At 44.5% G+C, this 17,887-nt stretch overlaps 1 protein-coding gene across 1 annotated transcript in view; it reads left to right on the top strand.

Moving 5' to 3' along the window:
- The first annotated feature begins 9,647 nt into the window (after positions 1-9,647).
- Positions 9,648-17,887, top strand: part of p4hb (prolyl 4-hydroxylase, beta polypeptide) — a 32,664-nt gene continuing 24,424 nt past the window's right edge. The window contains exon 1 of the mRNA XM_078571237.1: positions 9,648-9,928. Within this exon, the coding sequence (XP_078427363.1) occupies positions 9,790-9,928 (139 nt within the window). The 5' untranslated portion in view covers positions 9,648-9,789. The remainder of the gene's footprint in view (positions 9,929-17,887) is intronic.

Raw genomic sequence — 17,887 nt, 5'->3', positions numbered from 1 at the left:
CTTCTCCACCGATGCTGCCAGACCTGCTGAGTTTTTCCAGGTAATTCTGTTTTTGTTTTGGATTTCCAGCATCCGCAGTAGCTTTTAGCTTTTTGTTTTTATATCCTTTTGCAGACTGTTTGCATCATCCTCACAACTTGCTTTCCCACTTATCTTTGTATCATCAGCAAATTTGGCTACAATACAGTTGCTCCCTTCATCCAAGGCATTAATACAGACTGTAAATAGTTGAGGTCCCAGCACTCCACTAGATACATTTTACTAACCTGAGAATGACCCATTTATCCTGACTCTCTGCTTCCTGTTGGTTAGCCAATCCTCTATCCATGCAAAATATCACCCCCAAAACTTATTTTGCGCAGTAACCTTTTATGTGGCACCTTATCAAATGCCTTTTGGAAGTTCCAATGCACCACACCTACTGGTGGTGATGATGTGCATGGTGGTGAAACCATCGACAGTTTGTACTGCACTGTGGAATCTGATACCTGAACCAGACTGGCCTTTACTAGTTAATGACTAGTTAATTCAGGAAATGTGATCACCATTTGCACACAGCAAGCTCCCACGAACAGCAATGAAATAAATGTTCATATTATCCATTTTTATGATGCTGGTTGCAGGCTACATGTTGGCCCGGAGAGCGGGACAACTCCCACACTCTCCTTCCAATAGTTCCATGTGCAACATGAGAGTTTAACATTTGACGGAGCTTCTGACAGTGCAGCACTATGTTAGCGCTGCACTGAGGTGTCAGCCTAGATTTTATGCTCTCGTCTCCAGATGCACCTTGATCACATGACTTTCTAACCCATAGGTGGGGGGTGCCCATCGCCGCTGCCACCCTGGCGCATTAGTGGAAGCAGTATACATTGGTTAAACTCCAATGGCACCTCTGTGAACACATGGTGGGTTTGGAGGAGGGAGTGGTATCCCTAAACCTTGGCTCATATGGACTTTGGTAAGTAGTTTGTGTCCTTACAAGGAGAGTGTGTGGACAGACCAAAGCCCTTCAAGTGGGCCTACATTTCTCAGTTGGTTAATTTTAAACATGGTGATGGTTTCAGCACGTGTTACTCACTTGCATGACCATAAAAGGAAGTAATTATTAACTGATATTATCTTCTCCCTCTGCCGGAAAAGATGTTGTAGATATTTATATATGACTATAAATATATCTAAACAATGAAATACCATTGAAATAGACCACTTCACAGATGTTGCAAGTCAGCCATGGTTCAGTGGGTAGCACTGAGGCAAAAAGGTCATGAGTTCAGGTCCCACCTCCTGCCACTTGAGTCATATGGGACCAGGGCCCGATAATCTACATCCCCAGGTACTAAAGGAGGTGGACATGGAAACAGTGGTTGTCATCTTCCAAAATTCTGTAGATTCTGGAACAATCCTGGCAGGTTGGAGGGTGGCAAATGTGACCCCACTATTTAAAAAAGGAGGGAGGGAGAAAACAGCGAATTACAGACTGGTTAGCCTCACATTAGTAGTAGGGAAAATGCTGGAGTCTATTATAAAGGATGTGATAACAGGGCACTTAGAAAATATCAACGGGATTAAACAAAGTCAACATGGATTTATGAAAGGGAAATCATGTTTAATAAACCTACTGGTGAGGACGTGAACTAGCCGAATAGATAAGGGAGAACCAGTGAATGTGGTGTATTTGGATTTTCAGAAGGCTTTTGATAAAGTCCCACATAAGGGGTTAGTGTGTAAAATTAAAGCATATGGGATTGGGGGTAATAAATTGGCATGGATTGAGAATTGGTTAGCGGACAGAAAACAGAGAGTTGGAATAAATGGGTTTTTTTCAGAGTGGCAGGAGGTGACTAGTGGAGTATCACAGGGATCAGTGCTTGGGCCCCAGATATTCACAACATATATCAATGGTTTGGATGAGGGAACCAAATTTAATATTTATAAGTTTGCTGATGGCATGAAACTTGGTAGGGATGTCAGTGAGGGTGTTAAGAGGCTTCAAGGTGGTTTAGACTGGTTGAGTGAGTGGGCAAATACATGACAGATGCAGTATAATATGGATAAGTGTGAAGTCATCCACTTCAATAGGAAGAACAGAATGGCAGAGTATTATTTAAATGGTGATAGATTGGGAAATGTTGATGTACAAAGGGACCTGGGTGTCTTTGTACACCAATCACTGAAAGCAAACATGCAGGTGCAGCAAGCAGTTAAGAAGGCAAATGGTATGTTGGCCTTCATTGCGAGAGGACTTGAGTACAGGAGCAAGGATGTCTTACTGCAGTTATACTGGGCCTTGGTGAGACCACACCTGGAGTATTGTGTGCAGTTTTGGTCTCCTTACCTAAGAAAGGATTATACTTGCCATAGAGGGAGTGCAGCGAAGTTTTACTAGACTGATTCCTGGGATGGCAGGCTTGTCGTATGAGGAGAGATTGGGCTGACTAGGCCTACATTCACTGGAGTTTAGAAGAATGAGAGGAGATCTCATTGAAACATAAAACTCTGACAGGGATGGACAGGCTGGCTGCAGGGATGATATTTCCTCTGGCTGGGGGCTTCTAGAACAAGGGGTCACAGCCTCAGGATACGGGGTAGACCATTTAGAACAGAGATGAGGAGAAACATCTTCACTCAGAGGGTGGTGAACTTGTGGAATTCTCTACCGCAGAAGCTGTGGAGGCCAAGTCACTGAATATATTTAAGGAGGGAATAGATAGATTTCTGGACTGTAAAGGCATTAGGGGATATGGGGAGAGTGCGGGAGTACGGCGTTGAGATAGAGGATCAGTCATGATGATATTGAATGGCAGAGCAGGCTCAAAGGGCCGAATGACCTACTCCTGCTCCTAGTTTCTAGATTGACACCTCGGTACAGGCCTGAGGGAGCGCTGCACTGTCGGAGATGCCGTCTTTCAGACACAATGTTAAACTGAGGTCAGGTCTGATCGCTGTGGACATAAAAGATCCTGTTGCATTATTTTAAAGAAGATCATGAGCTCCCTTGGCATCCTGCCAAATATCTAACCCTCAGCTAACATCGCTAAAACAAATGATATGGTCATTTATCTCATCGCCATGTTCCAAATTGGCTGCCGCATTTCCTGAGTTACAACAGCGCCTACAGTTCAAAAGCAAGGTTGGACAGGCTGGGCCTGTATCCATTGGAGTTTATAAGATTGAGAGGTGATCTTATTGAAACATATAAGATCCTGAGGGGACTTGGCAGGGTGGATGCTAAAAGAATGTTTCCTCTTGTGGGAGAGACTAGAACTAGGGGGCACAGTTTAAAAATAAGGGATCTTCCATTTAAGTCAGAGATGAGGAGAAATATTTTCTCTCAGGGGATCATGAACCTTTGGAGCTCTCTTCCCCAGAGCGTGGTGGAGACAGGGTCATTGAATATTTTTAAGGCAGACGGAATGTGGAGTTGAGGCCGCTGTCAGATCAGCCGTGATCTTATAGAATGATGGAGCAGGCTCGAGGGGCCGAATGGCCTACTCCTTCTCTTAATTTGTATGTTCGCATTTCACTGACCGTAAACTCTTTGAGACGTCCTGAGTTTGTGGACATGCATTTTTTCTTAAACTAGTTATGTCGGGATGTTTATAGGAAAATTGCCCTAAAAGGAAATATTTCATTTGGCCTCAAGGATGCAATTGTCAGGAGAGGAGAGACAATGACAAAAGCAGCTGAGTGTAACTCAGGCCAATATTGGATGGGCAAAAATAGTGGTATTGGAAATAGAACAGTGGATCACTGTAGTAGCACCAGACAGGTTTTTTTATTAGTTATGTTAGAAGTCAGAAGATGATTAGAAACATGGATTATTTGAGGATTTCTTAGGAAGATAAGGATTTAAAGATTAGTTTCCCCTTCTGAAGACGAACCTACAGTGCAGTGTACAGGTAAAAATACTTCAATAGATGTTATTGGTGAAATGTTCTTAACTAAGATTAAGATGCTTCCAGTTGATAAGGCTGGAAGACATTATTGTCTGATTGGTCCACTGGCCTTGGTTCAGAGCAGCAAGATGTGGTCACCAGTCACAGCCCCACAGCCTGCCCGTTGTGGGGGAAGGGTGTGGGTTTGGGGGAGAGGTGATAATAGAAAGTGGTGAAGCCTTCAATTTATTTTCTGACATGGGAAGTCATGAGGTTATGAAAGGTGCTATATAGATACTAGTTCTTTCTTCCTTCCAATGTTGCTGATCAAACTTCCCCTCCCTTTCCTCTGGCAGTTGTGGCCTTGTACTGCCTCCATCTCATTAACTTTCTGCCCAGTTACAATCCTTCAAAATGTCCTCTTTCTCTTACCCACTGATGTAGCCCACTCCCCACTTCACTCATACTCTATGCAACCCCCCCTCTCTCTTTCACACCCCTTGTAGCCAGAGATGGCCAGGGTGACCCAACCTTGAGTAGATCCAGTTCAGAATGCATCACAGAAGAGTCTGTGAGAATGACACAGGAGGTAATTGAATTGATGTGAATTGCAAGATCATAATGAACAAATTAAGCAGGTGAAACCATATATCTCATAAGAACATAAGAAATAGGAACAGGATTAGACCATTCGGCCCCTCGAGCCTGCTCCGCCATTCAATAAGATTATGGCTGATTTTCTTCCGTTTCGATTTCCACATTCCCATCTAACCCCGATAACCTTTGATTCCCTTGCCTTAAAAATATTCAATGGCCCCACCTCCACCACCTTCTGAGGCAGAGAATTCCAAAGTCGCGCAACCCTCTGAGAGAAAAAGTTTCTCCTCATCTCTGTCCATAAGGGCGACCCCTAATTTTAAAACAGTGCCCCCTAGTTCTGGACTCACCCACAAGAGGAAACATCCTTTCAACGTCCACCATGTCAGGATCTTGTATACTTCAATCAAATCACCCCTCACTCTTCTAAACTCCAGTGGAAACAAGCCCAGTCTGTCCAACCTTTCCTCATAAGACAACCCACTCAATCTAGTAAACCTCCTTTTAACCGCCTCCAATGCATTTACATCCTTCTTTAAATAAGGAGACCAAAACTGCACACAGTATTTGAGGTGTAGTGTCACCAATGACCTGTATAACTGAAGCAGAACATCCTTTTTATGTTCAATCTTTCTCGTAATAAAGGATGGCATTCCATTAGCTTTCTTAATTACTTGCTGTACCTAACTTTTTGTGATTCATGTACTAGAACACCTAGATCCCTCTGCACCTCAGAATTATGCAGCCGTTCTCCATTTAAGTAATACTCTGCTTTTTTGTTCTTCCTGCCAAACTGAACAACTTCAAATTTTCCCATATTAAACTCCATTTTCCAGATCTTTGCGAACACACTCAACCTATATATATCCATCTCCAACCTCCTTATGTCCTCTTCACAACATACTTTCCTACCTATCTTTGTGTCATCTGCAAATTTAGCCACCATGTCTTCACTCCCCTCATCTAAGTCATTGATGTAAATTGTAAAAAGCTGAGGCCCCAGTACAGACCCTTGTGGGACTCCACTCGTCACATCCTGCCAATCAGAAAAAGACCCATTTATGCATACTCTCTGTTTTCTGCCAGCCAGCCAATATTCTATCCATGCTAATATGTTACCCCCTACACCATGAGCTTTTATTTTCCATAATAACCTTTGATGTGGCACCTTATCAAATGCCTTCTGGAAATCCAAGTACAGCACATCTACAGGCTCCCCTTTATCCACAGCACATGTTACTCCTTCAAAAACTCCAATAAATTGGTTAAACATGATTTTCCTTTCAGGAAACCATGCTGACTCTTCCCTATTGTCTTGAGCTCTTTTAAGTGTCTAGCTATAACATCCTTAATGATCGATTCTAATAACTTCCCCACAACAGATGTCAAGCTAACTGGTCTACAGTTTTCTGTTTTCTGCCTCCCTCCCTTCTTGAATAGAGGGGTTATATTTGCTACTTTCCAGTCTGATGGAACCTTTCCAGAATCTAGTGAATTTTGGAAAATTAACACTAGCGCATCAACTACCTCATTAGCCACCCCTTTCAAGATCCTAGGATGTAGTCCGTTGGGACCCGGAGACTTGTCAGCCCACAACTCCATTAATTTACTCAGTACTGTTTCCCTAGTGATTTCAATTTCACCATGTTCCTTTCTCCCGTTCACCTCCTGATTTGCAGCTATTACTGGAATGTTTTTTGTTTCCTCTATAGTGAACACAGAAGCAAAATATTTGTTCATTTCTTCTGCCATTTCCTTATTATCCACTATTAACTTCCCACTGTCACTCTCTAGAGGACCAACACTCACTTTACTTACTCTTTTCCTGTTTAAATACCTGTAGAAACTCTTTCTATTTTTACATTTCTAGCTAGCTTCCTCTCATACTCCAATTTCTTTCTCCTGATTAAACTTTTAGTCATTCTCTGCCGTTCTTTATATTCTGTCCAATCATCTGTCCTGCCACTCAACTTTACGGAGTTGTATGCTTTTTCCTTAAGTTTGATGCTTTCCTTAACACCTTTAACATCAGAGCCTCGGACTGATTAGACCACGGTTACCTCCCAAGTGAAACTAAGTTACTAATGAGATCAAAGGGACCTCACGGCCGCTAACTTATCCCAATGGAACGAATCATCACTGCAGACCAGTAATTTCCCCTCTCTCGTATAATATTTAGGCTTTTATTTGTTGTGAAGAAGCGGCTTGGAAGGTTTTACTTGTTGCCTAATTTGATCATTTGCAGGATGATGTTGAATAAAGCATCAGGACTTTAGGGACAATAATCACCACTTAGTGTGATTGGACATTCCGGGAGTGACAAATGTGCCTTTTCTATGCTTTATTCCCCCTGTTTCATTTCTCGCTGGGTGAATGGACAGACTGAGAGGTCCTGAGTCCAAGTACCTGCAAATGTTCCCACTTGCAGTGTGTTGTTAGGAGATGCTTAAGTTTGTCCTCCTTCCAAGTGATGGAACTTCACTTGACATCTCCTCATGGATCCTTAGTCGATCCTGTAGGGAATATTTTGTGCATAGAGGGGTGACAGCCAAACAACAAAGGCTAAAGTTTCTGACAACATCCTGCTAATCGTACTGAAGGCTTCTGCTCCAGAATGGCCCCACTCGTAGCCAAGCTGTTCCAGTACAGGTACAACACTGGCACCTAACCAGCAATACGGAAAATTGCCCAGGTATATCCTGCCCAAGAAAAGCAGGACAAATCTAATCCAGCTAATTACCGCCCCATCAGTCTACTCTCGGTCATCAGCAAAGAGATGGAAGCTGTTGCCGAGAGCTATAAAGTGGCACTTACACAGCAATAACCTGCTCACTGATGCTCAGTTTGGGTTCCGCCAAGGTCACTTGGCTTCAGTTTTCATTACAGCGTTAGTCCAAACATGGACAAAAGAGCTGAGTTCAAGAGGTGAGACGAGAGTGACTGCCCTTGACATCGAGGCTGCATTTGACAGAGCGTGGTGGCATCAAGGAGCCCTAGAAAAACTGGAGTCAAAATATGTGGTTAGAAGCTCAATCCAAGTACAAATACGACATCAAGGTTGCCCAAACAGTCTGCCTCAGCCTCAGATCAGACAACTGCCAGCAAAGAAGTTATAACTCTTATCAGCAATATGTGGTCTGGCATTGCAACAGATATAAATTAATCTACATTTCCACATGTGTGCCTATGCCTCCATTATGTATTAATTTAAATATGCATGTACACCTCTGAAATATACATGTACACCTCTGTACATGTGTATACACACACACACACACGTCAGACAACGTTGAGAGAACAAAGAACATTCTGATCACCAACAGCGATTTCGGCTGCAAACACATTAAATATTTATGAATGTATTTTATGTTAAAGAGATGCTCCATAACACAATCCCTTTTGTGAGGTGATTACTTTCAGTAATTGTTTATTTTTGCCCTCAGCCTCTTCCTGCAGTTGCTGTCACTTCTTTTTGTTTTGGTTAGAGCCATAAAGGGATTTTCCCGAATCGTTTTCACCTCTGACGAAGGGTCAAAATCAGAGCATCAACCTCTTTCAGATGAGAGACAGACTTGACGTCTAGTTTCAGTTCTAACTTTCAATTTCCTCTGTGTTGCCTTTTCATTTAAACATGTTGATTGTTTGTTTCCCATATCACAATGGGGTTTTTGGAGCGAGTGCCTTGGGATCCCAGGGAATGTCAGCTGTCAAGCCTTGTGTGTATACGGTTCCCTTTAAAGGGTGTGAGGATTATCGGCAAGGCCCAATTTGATAATAGAACTGGCAGATAAAAATCTCTCCATAGCGGATTGGGCAATCCTGACAATGTTGCAGTATTTGAATATCACAGCGGGGCAAGGATCAGACTGACAGGACAGCACAGCAGAGTCTGTATGGGGGGGCGGGGGGGGTGGTGTGGTTTGTGGTGGGGGAGTCCCTCTCCCTCTATGGGGGGGGGTTTGGTGTGGGGGAGTCAGTCTCTCTCTCTATCGGGGGTGTTTGGTGTGGGGGGGTCTCTCTCCATGTGGGGGGGGGGTTTGGTGTGGGGGAGTCTCTCTCTCTATGGGGGGGGGTTTGGTGTGGGGGAGTCAGTCTCTCTCTCTATCGGGGGGTGTTTGGTGTGGGGGGTTCTCTCTCTCTCTATGGGAGGGGGTTTGGTGTAGGGGGGTCTCTCTCTATTGGGGGGGTTTGGTGTGGGGGGGTCTCTCTCTATGGGGGGGGTTTGGTGTAGGGGGGTCTCTCTCTATCGCGGGGGTGGTTTGGTGTGGGGGGGTCTCTCTCTATTGGGGGGGGTTTGGTGTGGGGGGGTCTCTCTATCGGGGGGGGTTTGGTGTGGGGGGGGTCTCTATCGGGGGGGTTTGGTGTGGGGGGATCTCTCTCTATCGGGGGGGCTGGTGTGGGGAGGTCTCTCTCTATCGGGGGGGGTTTAGTGTGGGGGGTCTCTCTCTATCGGGGGGGTTTGGTGTGGGGGGGTCTCTCTCTATCGGGGGGGGTTTGGTGTGGGGGGTCTCTCTCTATCGGGGGGGGTTTGGTGTGGGGGGGTTCTCTCTCTATCGGGGGGGTTTGGTGTGGGGGGTCTCTCTCTCTATGGGGGGGGTTTGGTGTGGGGGGGTCTCTCTCTATCGGGGGGGTTTGGTGTGGGGGGTCTCTCTCTATCGGGGGGGTTTGGTGTGGGGGGGTCTCTCTCTCTATCGGGGGGGTTTGGTGTGGGGGGGTCTCTCTCTCTCTATCGGGGGGTTTGGTTTGGGGGGGTCTCTCTCTCTATCGGGGGGTTTGGTGTGGGGGGGGTCTCTCTCTATTGGGGGGGGTTTGGTGTGGGGGGGTCTCTCTCTCTATCGGGAGGTTTGGTGTGGGGGGATCTCTCTCTATCGCGGGGGGGTTTTGGTGTGGGTGGGTCTCTTTCTATGGGGGGGGTTTGTGTGGGGGGTTCTCTCTATCGGGGGGGTTTTGGTGTGGGGGGGTCTCTCTCTCTCTCTATCGGAGTGGTTTGGTGTGGGTGGGTCTCTTTCTCTGGGCGGTACAACAATCCATGGGGGCCGCCATGATTGATCCTGGCAGCCGATGGGCATTTGACAGTTGACCCGGAAGGTGCTCTTGCGTTTCACTACCGCGAGCGAGGCCGGCCAATCAGATGTCTCCACGAGCCGCTAAACGGGGATTTAAGCGCGTGCGCAGTGGTTCGTCTCCTTCTCTGCCGCTGCCACGTTCCCGGTGAAGCTGAGGCCGAGAGTCCCGGGCCCAGATACACAAACCACCCCCGCCCAGCCCGATCCAGTCCCCGGCCTCCCGCTCTACACTGAGACTCCAGCCCAACATGTGGCCTATCCGCCTGCTCTGTTTGGCCGCCCTGGCCTTGGCCGCCGATATTCCCGAGGAGGAGGACGTGTTGGTTTTGAAGAAAGACAACTTCGAGGAGGCGCTTCAGAAATACCAGCACCTCCTGGTGGAGTTCTGTAAGTGAGGGGGAGGGGAGTCTAACCAGGACATTAACTAGTAAACTCCCGTAACGGAGTCATGGCATCTAACTAGCAGCTAACTCCTCTAACTACTAATATGGCCTGTCTAACTCGCAACTAGCTTCTCTAACTAGCAATCTGGCCTGTCTAACTCGCAACTAGCTCTCTAACTAGCAATCTGGCCTGTCTAATTAGCAATATGGCCTGTCTAACTAGCAACTAGCTTCTCTGTAACTAGCAATATAGCCTGTCTAATCAGCAACTAGCTTCTCTGTAACTAGCAATATAGCCTGTCTAACCAGCAACTAGCTACTCTGTAACCAGCAGTAAACCAGCAGTAATTTGCAATGAATTGTAACTAACAATGAATCTCTTGTGTAATTAACAAGGTAGAGAAGGAAGGAGCTGCCAGTTTTATTGCTATTTGGAGGAATTATTTGCCATAAATCTGGCCTGAACTGTTTCTAGCGGTTAAACCTTTTGCCACAACAACAATCTGTAACTAGTTATTGAACCACCAGATGTTCATCAGTTAACCCCTTTTAAGTGTTGACCACCCTCGGGGTGGTCGGTGCTCACTTCACTGCGCCGAATCCTGTGCCCCTAAAGCGAGGAGGGTTGGTCCCTGTCCCGGGCTCTGCGATTGTCTGTCTGCTTCTTCACACTTGGCACGTTTTGCCTGGGTCTCGTTTAAAACGCCAGCTGCAGATCAGTGCCCAGCCTCCTCTTAACTTTCACTGGCCCAAGAAACCCAAACCAGTGCCTAGTGAAATTATTACAGCTTCACTGACTAGCTGTAGTCTTCCAGCTTCAGTTTTAGTTTGATTTGTGTTCCTCCTGCTATCTTTCTGATAGTATCTCGCGTGTGGCTTTCGCCTTTTACTGAAATGGGGAAGTGGCTTCGTGTGAGACATTGCTGATTTTTTTCCCTCCCTCCCCCTCATTGTACAGGAGCAATTAAACCTGCACTTTAAACACTCACTGCTGGAGATCTGCATTATGAGCAGAAAATGCACTCAGCAGATGGAAAGTGAAACGATTCAAGAGGGTGAATGTAAGCCATTTCTTGAAGGAGACAGAGTCCCCTTTTTTTTTTGGAAAGGAGTCGTACGTGTATAAACTGCACGTACTTGAGCAGGAAAAACGGCAGGAAAATTGGGCTAACTGACAGGTCATGTTGGCCACTAGCGACCAGCAAAATAAGTGAAGGGGGCGGGTGTTCTGCAACTCGGGTAAAGTTGACGTGTACGAGAGTCAGTGGGTGGGAGAGTGGCTCCGCTTCCCAGACCCCAGATTGCGTGGTGGACTGGGGAGGGAGGGAGTGGCCTGTTTGGCAGCACCAACAACGGGTTATTTAAAAGTTAGGCTAACGTCGCCTCTTCTTCGAAAGCAAACCAAAATAAAACACACGAGAATGATACAAAGACTAAGGCCTTTACTTGGAGCGAGTGCCTTTTAATTTAAAATATTGCCAGTGGTTGCTCTGGGACGACTGTTGATGAGGCCTGACTTTTTTTAAAGTGAACTTCCTATTGTACTGGAGGGGACTGACATGAATGGGAAGGTCGGTTCATGTAGGGACAAAGGGATGCCTTTAGAGCATTACATTTCTATAGTTTGTAACTGGCTTCAAAGACATTGGGATAAATGTAATTTTAACAGCATCTTGCAGCTGTAAAGTCTGTGTCAAGGACACTTTAGGCAGCAACTGTTTCCAGTAAATCATCAGGCTGGCAATTATTTTAGCTTCATTGCACCAAATCTATTTAAGTCTGGAATTGGGGTTTGCAGCCCTTTCCAGTCAGGGAGGTCTACAGCACAGAAAAAGACCCTTCGAATCTGTGCTGGTCAGACAAGTAACTTACAATTCTAATCCCATTTTCTAGCACTAGGCTCATAGCTTTGTTTGCCATGGCATCGCAAGTGCATCTCCAAATACATCTTAAATGTTATGAGGGTTTCTGCCTCTACCACCCTTTTCAGGCAGTGAGTTCCAGATTTTCGCTACCTCTGGGTGAAACAATTCTTCCTCACATCCCCTCTAAACCTCCTGCCCTGACCTTAAATCTATGCCCCCTGGTTATTGATCCCTCTACCAAGGGGAAAAACTCCTTCCTGTCTACCCTATCTATGCCCCTCATAATTTTATACACCTCAATCATGTCCCCTCTCAATCTCCTCTGCTCCAGGGAAAATAACCCCAGTCTATTCAATCTCTCCTCATAATTAAAACTCTCCAGCCCAGGCAACATCCTGGTAAATCTCCTCTGATATGAGGAAGTAACAGTTAAATAATGTGGCAGGTACCATGCAGGATGCTTGCATAAACCATTTTATATTTAAAAATAAGAGAAACTTAGTATAGTTTAAACTGCTGTTGGAGGAAATTTAAATAGCCAGTAATAGGCTACCCATCTCTGTCCTCAGTCAATAGAAATTCTGCACCAGTTAGTTGTCCTAATGTCTCACTTTGAATCTGGTCTGTTGTACAATTCAATGTTTTGTGTCCAGTGGAAAGGGAAAATAAAAGGTGTCTAAAAGTACTGTGGATGCTGGAAATCTAACAGCAAAATGCTGGAAATACTCAGCAGGTCAGGCAGCATCTGTGGAGAGTATTTTGCTTTTGGATTAATGTTTAATACACTGCCACCTGACTTCCAAGAATGCTCTGTTTCTGTCCATGGATGGTGCCTGACCTGAACATTTTGTTTTTAATTCCTACATTCATCTATCTCATTTTTATGAATTATTTGGTCGCAGTGACTTGGCTAGACACTTAGGTAGTAAACTACTTGGCCTGCCCACCTAATACAAACATTTGTTTAGCAGAAGTTTAAGTGATGGCCTGAGATTTTATATAGAAAGCCCAGGCATGTTGCAGTCTGGTTGGCTTCAAACTTTCTAATTTTGACTTGATTGGGACATGCTGGTATAACTGTGCACTGTACTGACTCTTACATGCTAGCAAACTGATCATCTACTCATCCTGCTTGCAAAAGTTGAATTCAAGTCTGTGCATTGAAGCACTGCTCTTTCTTGACACTTGCATTTTTTTGTAGCTTGTCAGATTGTGACTAAGTACTGAAAGTTAGCATTTAACATTTATAATATGTAGAGATTGGGAGGAAGGAGTGTGGGGCTAGAAAACCACTCTTGAATGATTATATCCATAACCATGGATTGTAATCAAGCCATTCAGTTAAAAGCCAGTCAGACTGATAATTATTACATTTTATTATATTGAATTATTATTCAATTGTTGTGTTGGAGGAGGTACATAAGATTTATATGGATGATACCAGACCTGAGGGGTTATATCTATTGGGGAAAGGTTGAACTGACTTGGGGCTGCCCTTGGGAAAGAGAAGGCTGAGGGGTGACTTGATGAAAGTCTTTGGGGATGAAGGTTGACAGAAAAAATATTTCCATTAATTAGGAAGATCAAAACCAGGACTATAAAAATAGACTATAAAAAAATTTGAATTCCCTATTGGATTTATTTAGAGAAACTTCTTCCCCTAAATTTGTGGGGAAGGGAGTTTAGATGAGATGGGAGGTAGCTTGTCAGCAGTATAAACACTGGCATAGACTAGATCTAATCTGACATCAGGACAGGGCTGAATGGGGGTGGGGAAAATGCCACCAGTGTGAGGTTTGCCTGAAATCAGTGCTGAGTGGGAAGTGTCCTAGCCTGAGTGTTAATCTGGTTATTTTCAATAGACACAATCATCCTACTTATCTCATTGGTTTACTTGGATCAAGATGACATTTCTGGTGCTGAGATTATTTGCTAGTGATGGTGTAACTTTGTGGTGGACTTTGCTATCACAAAGAAATTGATTTCCTTCCTGATAGTTGGGAGCCATGTTGTGTAACCCCTCTTGTCTGGTGATGCCACAGAATGCAGGAAGTCAAAAGAAATGATTCCTACAGAGAGTGACATTTTGTTAGATGCTTGCCTCTTTTTAATCTGAAGAAGCACACTGCTACCGGATGGAGCTACAGAACGTGGTCACTGGAAAGGAGTTATGGCTCCCGGTGAAAGGCCAATGGTGCTGTCACCTTATCAGCAGAATTTTCAAACCGTCAAGATATAGCTTGGTGAGAAGGGCCTCCCTGTCAGATCTTTCATGTGTACACCCAGTGTCTGTTACCACACTGCCCACCGTGTGGTGGGGTAGAGATATTGCCCACCTCTGTTTGGAACGAGCATTTGTGAAGAATGCCTGGAAAGAGATGCACTGGTTTTTGACAAAGCTCATCCTGAGCAGCTGCCTAACGCAGGACTTGGTACTCGTATGGGCTGTTCCTAGGGATGCGCACAAACACACCAATTGCTGCTTCAGTGCCATCACCTCTGAAAGATGCTCTTTTGGTTTGCCTGAAATCCTTTTTTGGGCTTCCAATGTAAAGAGCTGTCCATGACTCATACAGGCTGGCACATTCCAAAGTCCAACAGGCCGGCATATTCCAAGGTCCAGTGCCACGTGCTGGGCAATGTACTGGAGCTTGGGGCTGTCACCACTAACGTTCATTGGGCAAAGGCCACTGCTTAGGGTTCCCCTCCTGTCGGGAATGTAGCCGTGCAAAACCTTTCTGGTTGTACCTGAAAATGTTTAAATGACATGTAAATGTAGATGTAATTTGCTTTGTAAATGGAGTGAGACACCCTGGAGTGTCATCTGCAATTAACCATATGATCTGTAATGCACTTTAAATGTTGCTAAACTTGTACCTCGGCCAGTTTTTTGAATAAAGGATACTTGGGCTAACATGGGGATCCTCACACATGGGGGGTTAAACTCTGGTTATGTTTAACTAATTGTTTTTGCCAACTCAATTCCTGCCTTATTAATAATTAAAATTCAGATTGCTCTGTTCAATGTTCAGTGGGCAGCCTCTAATGGAGCAGTGTGCTGTAATCAGCCTTGCTAAATTCCACGTGGATGGGAGCTATAGTGAATTCTAGTTTAAGGTTCATGTTGGCTATCCTCTGAACGCTGGGTTTGCCTCCCATGAGAGTATTTAATTGCCCAGTTCCAGAGATAGCCTACTGGACAATGTGCTATCATATTCTATATGCATATGGATGTAGAATATTTAGCTTTATTGATTTGTTACACTGCAATCAGAATTAAAAACATTTGGAATGCAGGGATTTTATTTCAACTTCAATCTGAAATTGGTGTTAAAGTGGCATTGACAGGCAGGTATTCCAGAGATCTTTTGCTGAAAGGGTTGTATTCACTGACTAATGTTCACAAAGGTCTAATTTTGGGATCACCAGTGGACCCAAGAAATGTTTTCCCTGTGTACTAGCTTCATTCTGGGAGAATATTTGAGGAAGCCTCATTTTCACCCTTTATAAATTGTCATTAAAAAAAGTCTGTGATGAATGTTGTGCCCTCAATTTTGTTTTTCCTATCAAAATACATTTCTGGTGTGTCACCCCCCCGCCCCCAAAAAGAGAGCTTGGAATGGTGGAACATTGTTTAAATGCAGACCCCTGTTCAGAGAATGCAGCATTAGTTGTCAAGGGCCTCTGTCTGCCTCCGCAACTTAACCATAGTAAAGGAGCCATCCCAATACTCGTTGACCATGTGCTTTCTTTTCTCTTATTCCAGGAGTAAACCCAATTGTAGTATGTCTTGCTGCATTGTCCCATTAGATGAGTGAGATGCAGGTTCAGTCCTGCGCTGCACTCTTGGATGTTCCCTGTGCTGCTTTTGAGGTGGAATGCAGGCAGGCCAAATGCATCCATGGGCTTGAGTCAATAAGCTTATTTTGCCTCGTGGCTAGTTTGATCAGCACTGACACAATTAACAAGTGGCAAGACCAGGGATGCAGAGCAATAGCATTCTGGAATGAGAACACTAATCAACCCCTCTTACTGACATTCTTAAAAATATCAGTTTCTAATTATCTTTAGTTGAGATTCTAGGTTAACTTTTACTGCAGCTTTTTAAAGTTATCGGGTCCTTTCTTCCAGTATCCCCATTACCCATTCTGATATCCTTTGCACCTTCACTGGGGAATACTGCAGATCTGTAGCCTGTCTCCCCAGTGAGGTTGGGCTGACTATGTAATCTGCAAACAAATCCGTTTAATCACCAAAGATCCAAATAGTTATTAAATTTTTAAAGTTGCATGATTGAGCTGAACATATTCACTGGGTGAGTGCACCATTTGAGTTGTAATAGGGTGTTGCAGACTAAAGGCCCTATCCCTGGTCTGTGCAGATTTGATTGAACTTGGTAAGGGTAATGGTGGGGCTACTACAATCTGACCAAGTTGTCTCGTGTTTTAGCTCCCATTGAAGTATCTGATCGCTCTCGCGCTCCCCCTGCCCTGGTTGGGAAAGTGCAGGTTAAGTGAGGACAGAATTGACCTTCACTTTATCTCCTTTCCCAGTCTGCCAGACGACTTGGTTCCTTTCAGAAGAATGGAGAGCTGTTGATGTGGAATAATCTAACTCAGTTACTGCTGAGGAAGAAATGTAAATGGGGGTTTGTTGCCAGCTGTTTGCAGTAACGTGAAGGTATTACTGGTACTGTTAAAACCAGTCCATCAACTTGCTGAGTGACACCTTGTTTGCATTGAAACAGTCAGATTTTTGCAGCCCAGTGTAAGCAAACCACTGCAATCACTTCCTTACTTGTACACAATTGAGCAAAGGACCTTTGTCCCCTGGGTGCTGGTTAATGTATTAACTGGCAGGCTGACTCACTCATTCCTTGGCCTTTTAATCACACTTCCTACACCATGATATTGGAATGTTCTGAAGGTTATCTACCAGACTATGAAGAGTTAATTCATACTAAATTAAAATAGCGCTGTGGTAGATGGTCAGAGGACATGTGACTCATAATGTGAATGACTGCAATCAATGCTTGGGTGTTGGGTTACTGTTTCTGTTGTCTGGAGCATCACATTTTTAGTACTCTGCTTGTTGTTAGTTGGAGTGAGCTGAATTTAAAGTGGTTATACTGCACTTTGGTCTCCCAGTAGTCAGTACAGCTTCAGGAAGAATGTATACGATCTGATTTGCTGCCAATAGTGGGCTGCTTATTGGGGAGCTTGTGGGATGGCTACATTGATTGAAGGTGTTACTGTCTTCATCTGCTGTAGTTTTGAATGTTTGAATAATGTGTAGTTAAAATGTGATTGCCTCAATAGGATCTGCATTTTTCTCTCTGGTTTAAAATGTTTATGCCGTTCCCTGGCTTTTGCTTGAGTTTTTCCCCCTCTGGCTGTTGGAGTTGACTAGCTGGTCCCTACCCGCTACACTTTTTGAGGGTTGAGGTTGGGAGAGGTGGTTGGGGAGTAAGACAGCATGGTCTGCAACAGGACTTGGTGATGTTTGAGGGGTGGAAGCTCAGGCTGCCTGCACCACATTTCCTGCTGTCTTCCTGCTGGTGTCCTGAGGGCACAAGCCCTTCTCCAGGAGGTTGCTGCCACTTTAAGGAAGTGAGATGCAGGTGTCTTTCCATTGGCTGTTCCTGTATAAGGAATAAGGATGTAGGTGCCCACTGGCCCTGCTGTTCTGTTGCTGCGCACTATCCCAGTAATGCACTGTATCCCAATGCTGGAAGCTGTTTACAATTGGTTTATTCCGGTAAGTCACCAGAGTACATGGTGTGAATTTTACCATCTCCCTCCTGTTTCAATGAAATAACCTAAAATAGTTTGAATCTTTAACTTTTCAACATGCGTCCTAATAAATTGGTTGTTAATCTATTGCAATGTTTATCCCATCATCCTCCTCAATGTGAAATGTGGCCATTTTAAAATTCCGTTAGTTTAACATTTTCAGCGCAAATCAAATGGTAAATTTGTGTTCCACAGATGTTTTGGACTCTAGATTGGGAATCTCGGCATGGGGGATGTGTTGTGAACGCTGCATCGGAAAATGTTTTGGGCTTGTCCTGAAACATGAGCCTTATTGCACGTTTGCTA

The sequence above is a fragment of the Cetorhinus maximus genome, chromosome 24 (assembly GCF_964194155.1).
Source record: "Cetorhinus maximus chromosome 24, sCetMax3.hap1.1, whole genome shotgun sequence".
NCBI lineage: Eukaryota > Metazoa > Chordata > Chondrichthyes > Lamniformes > Cetorhinidae > Cetorhinus > Cetorhinus maximus.
This window is presented reverse-complemented; position numbering and strand designations above follow the sequence as displayed.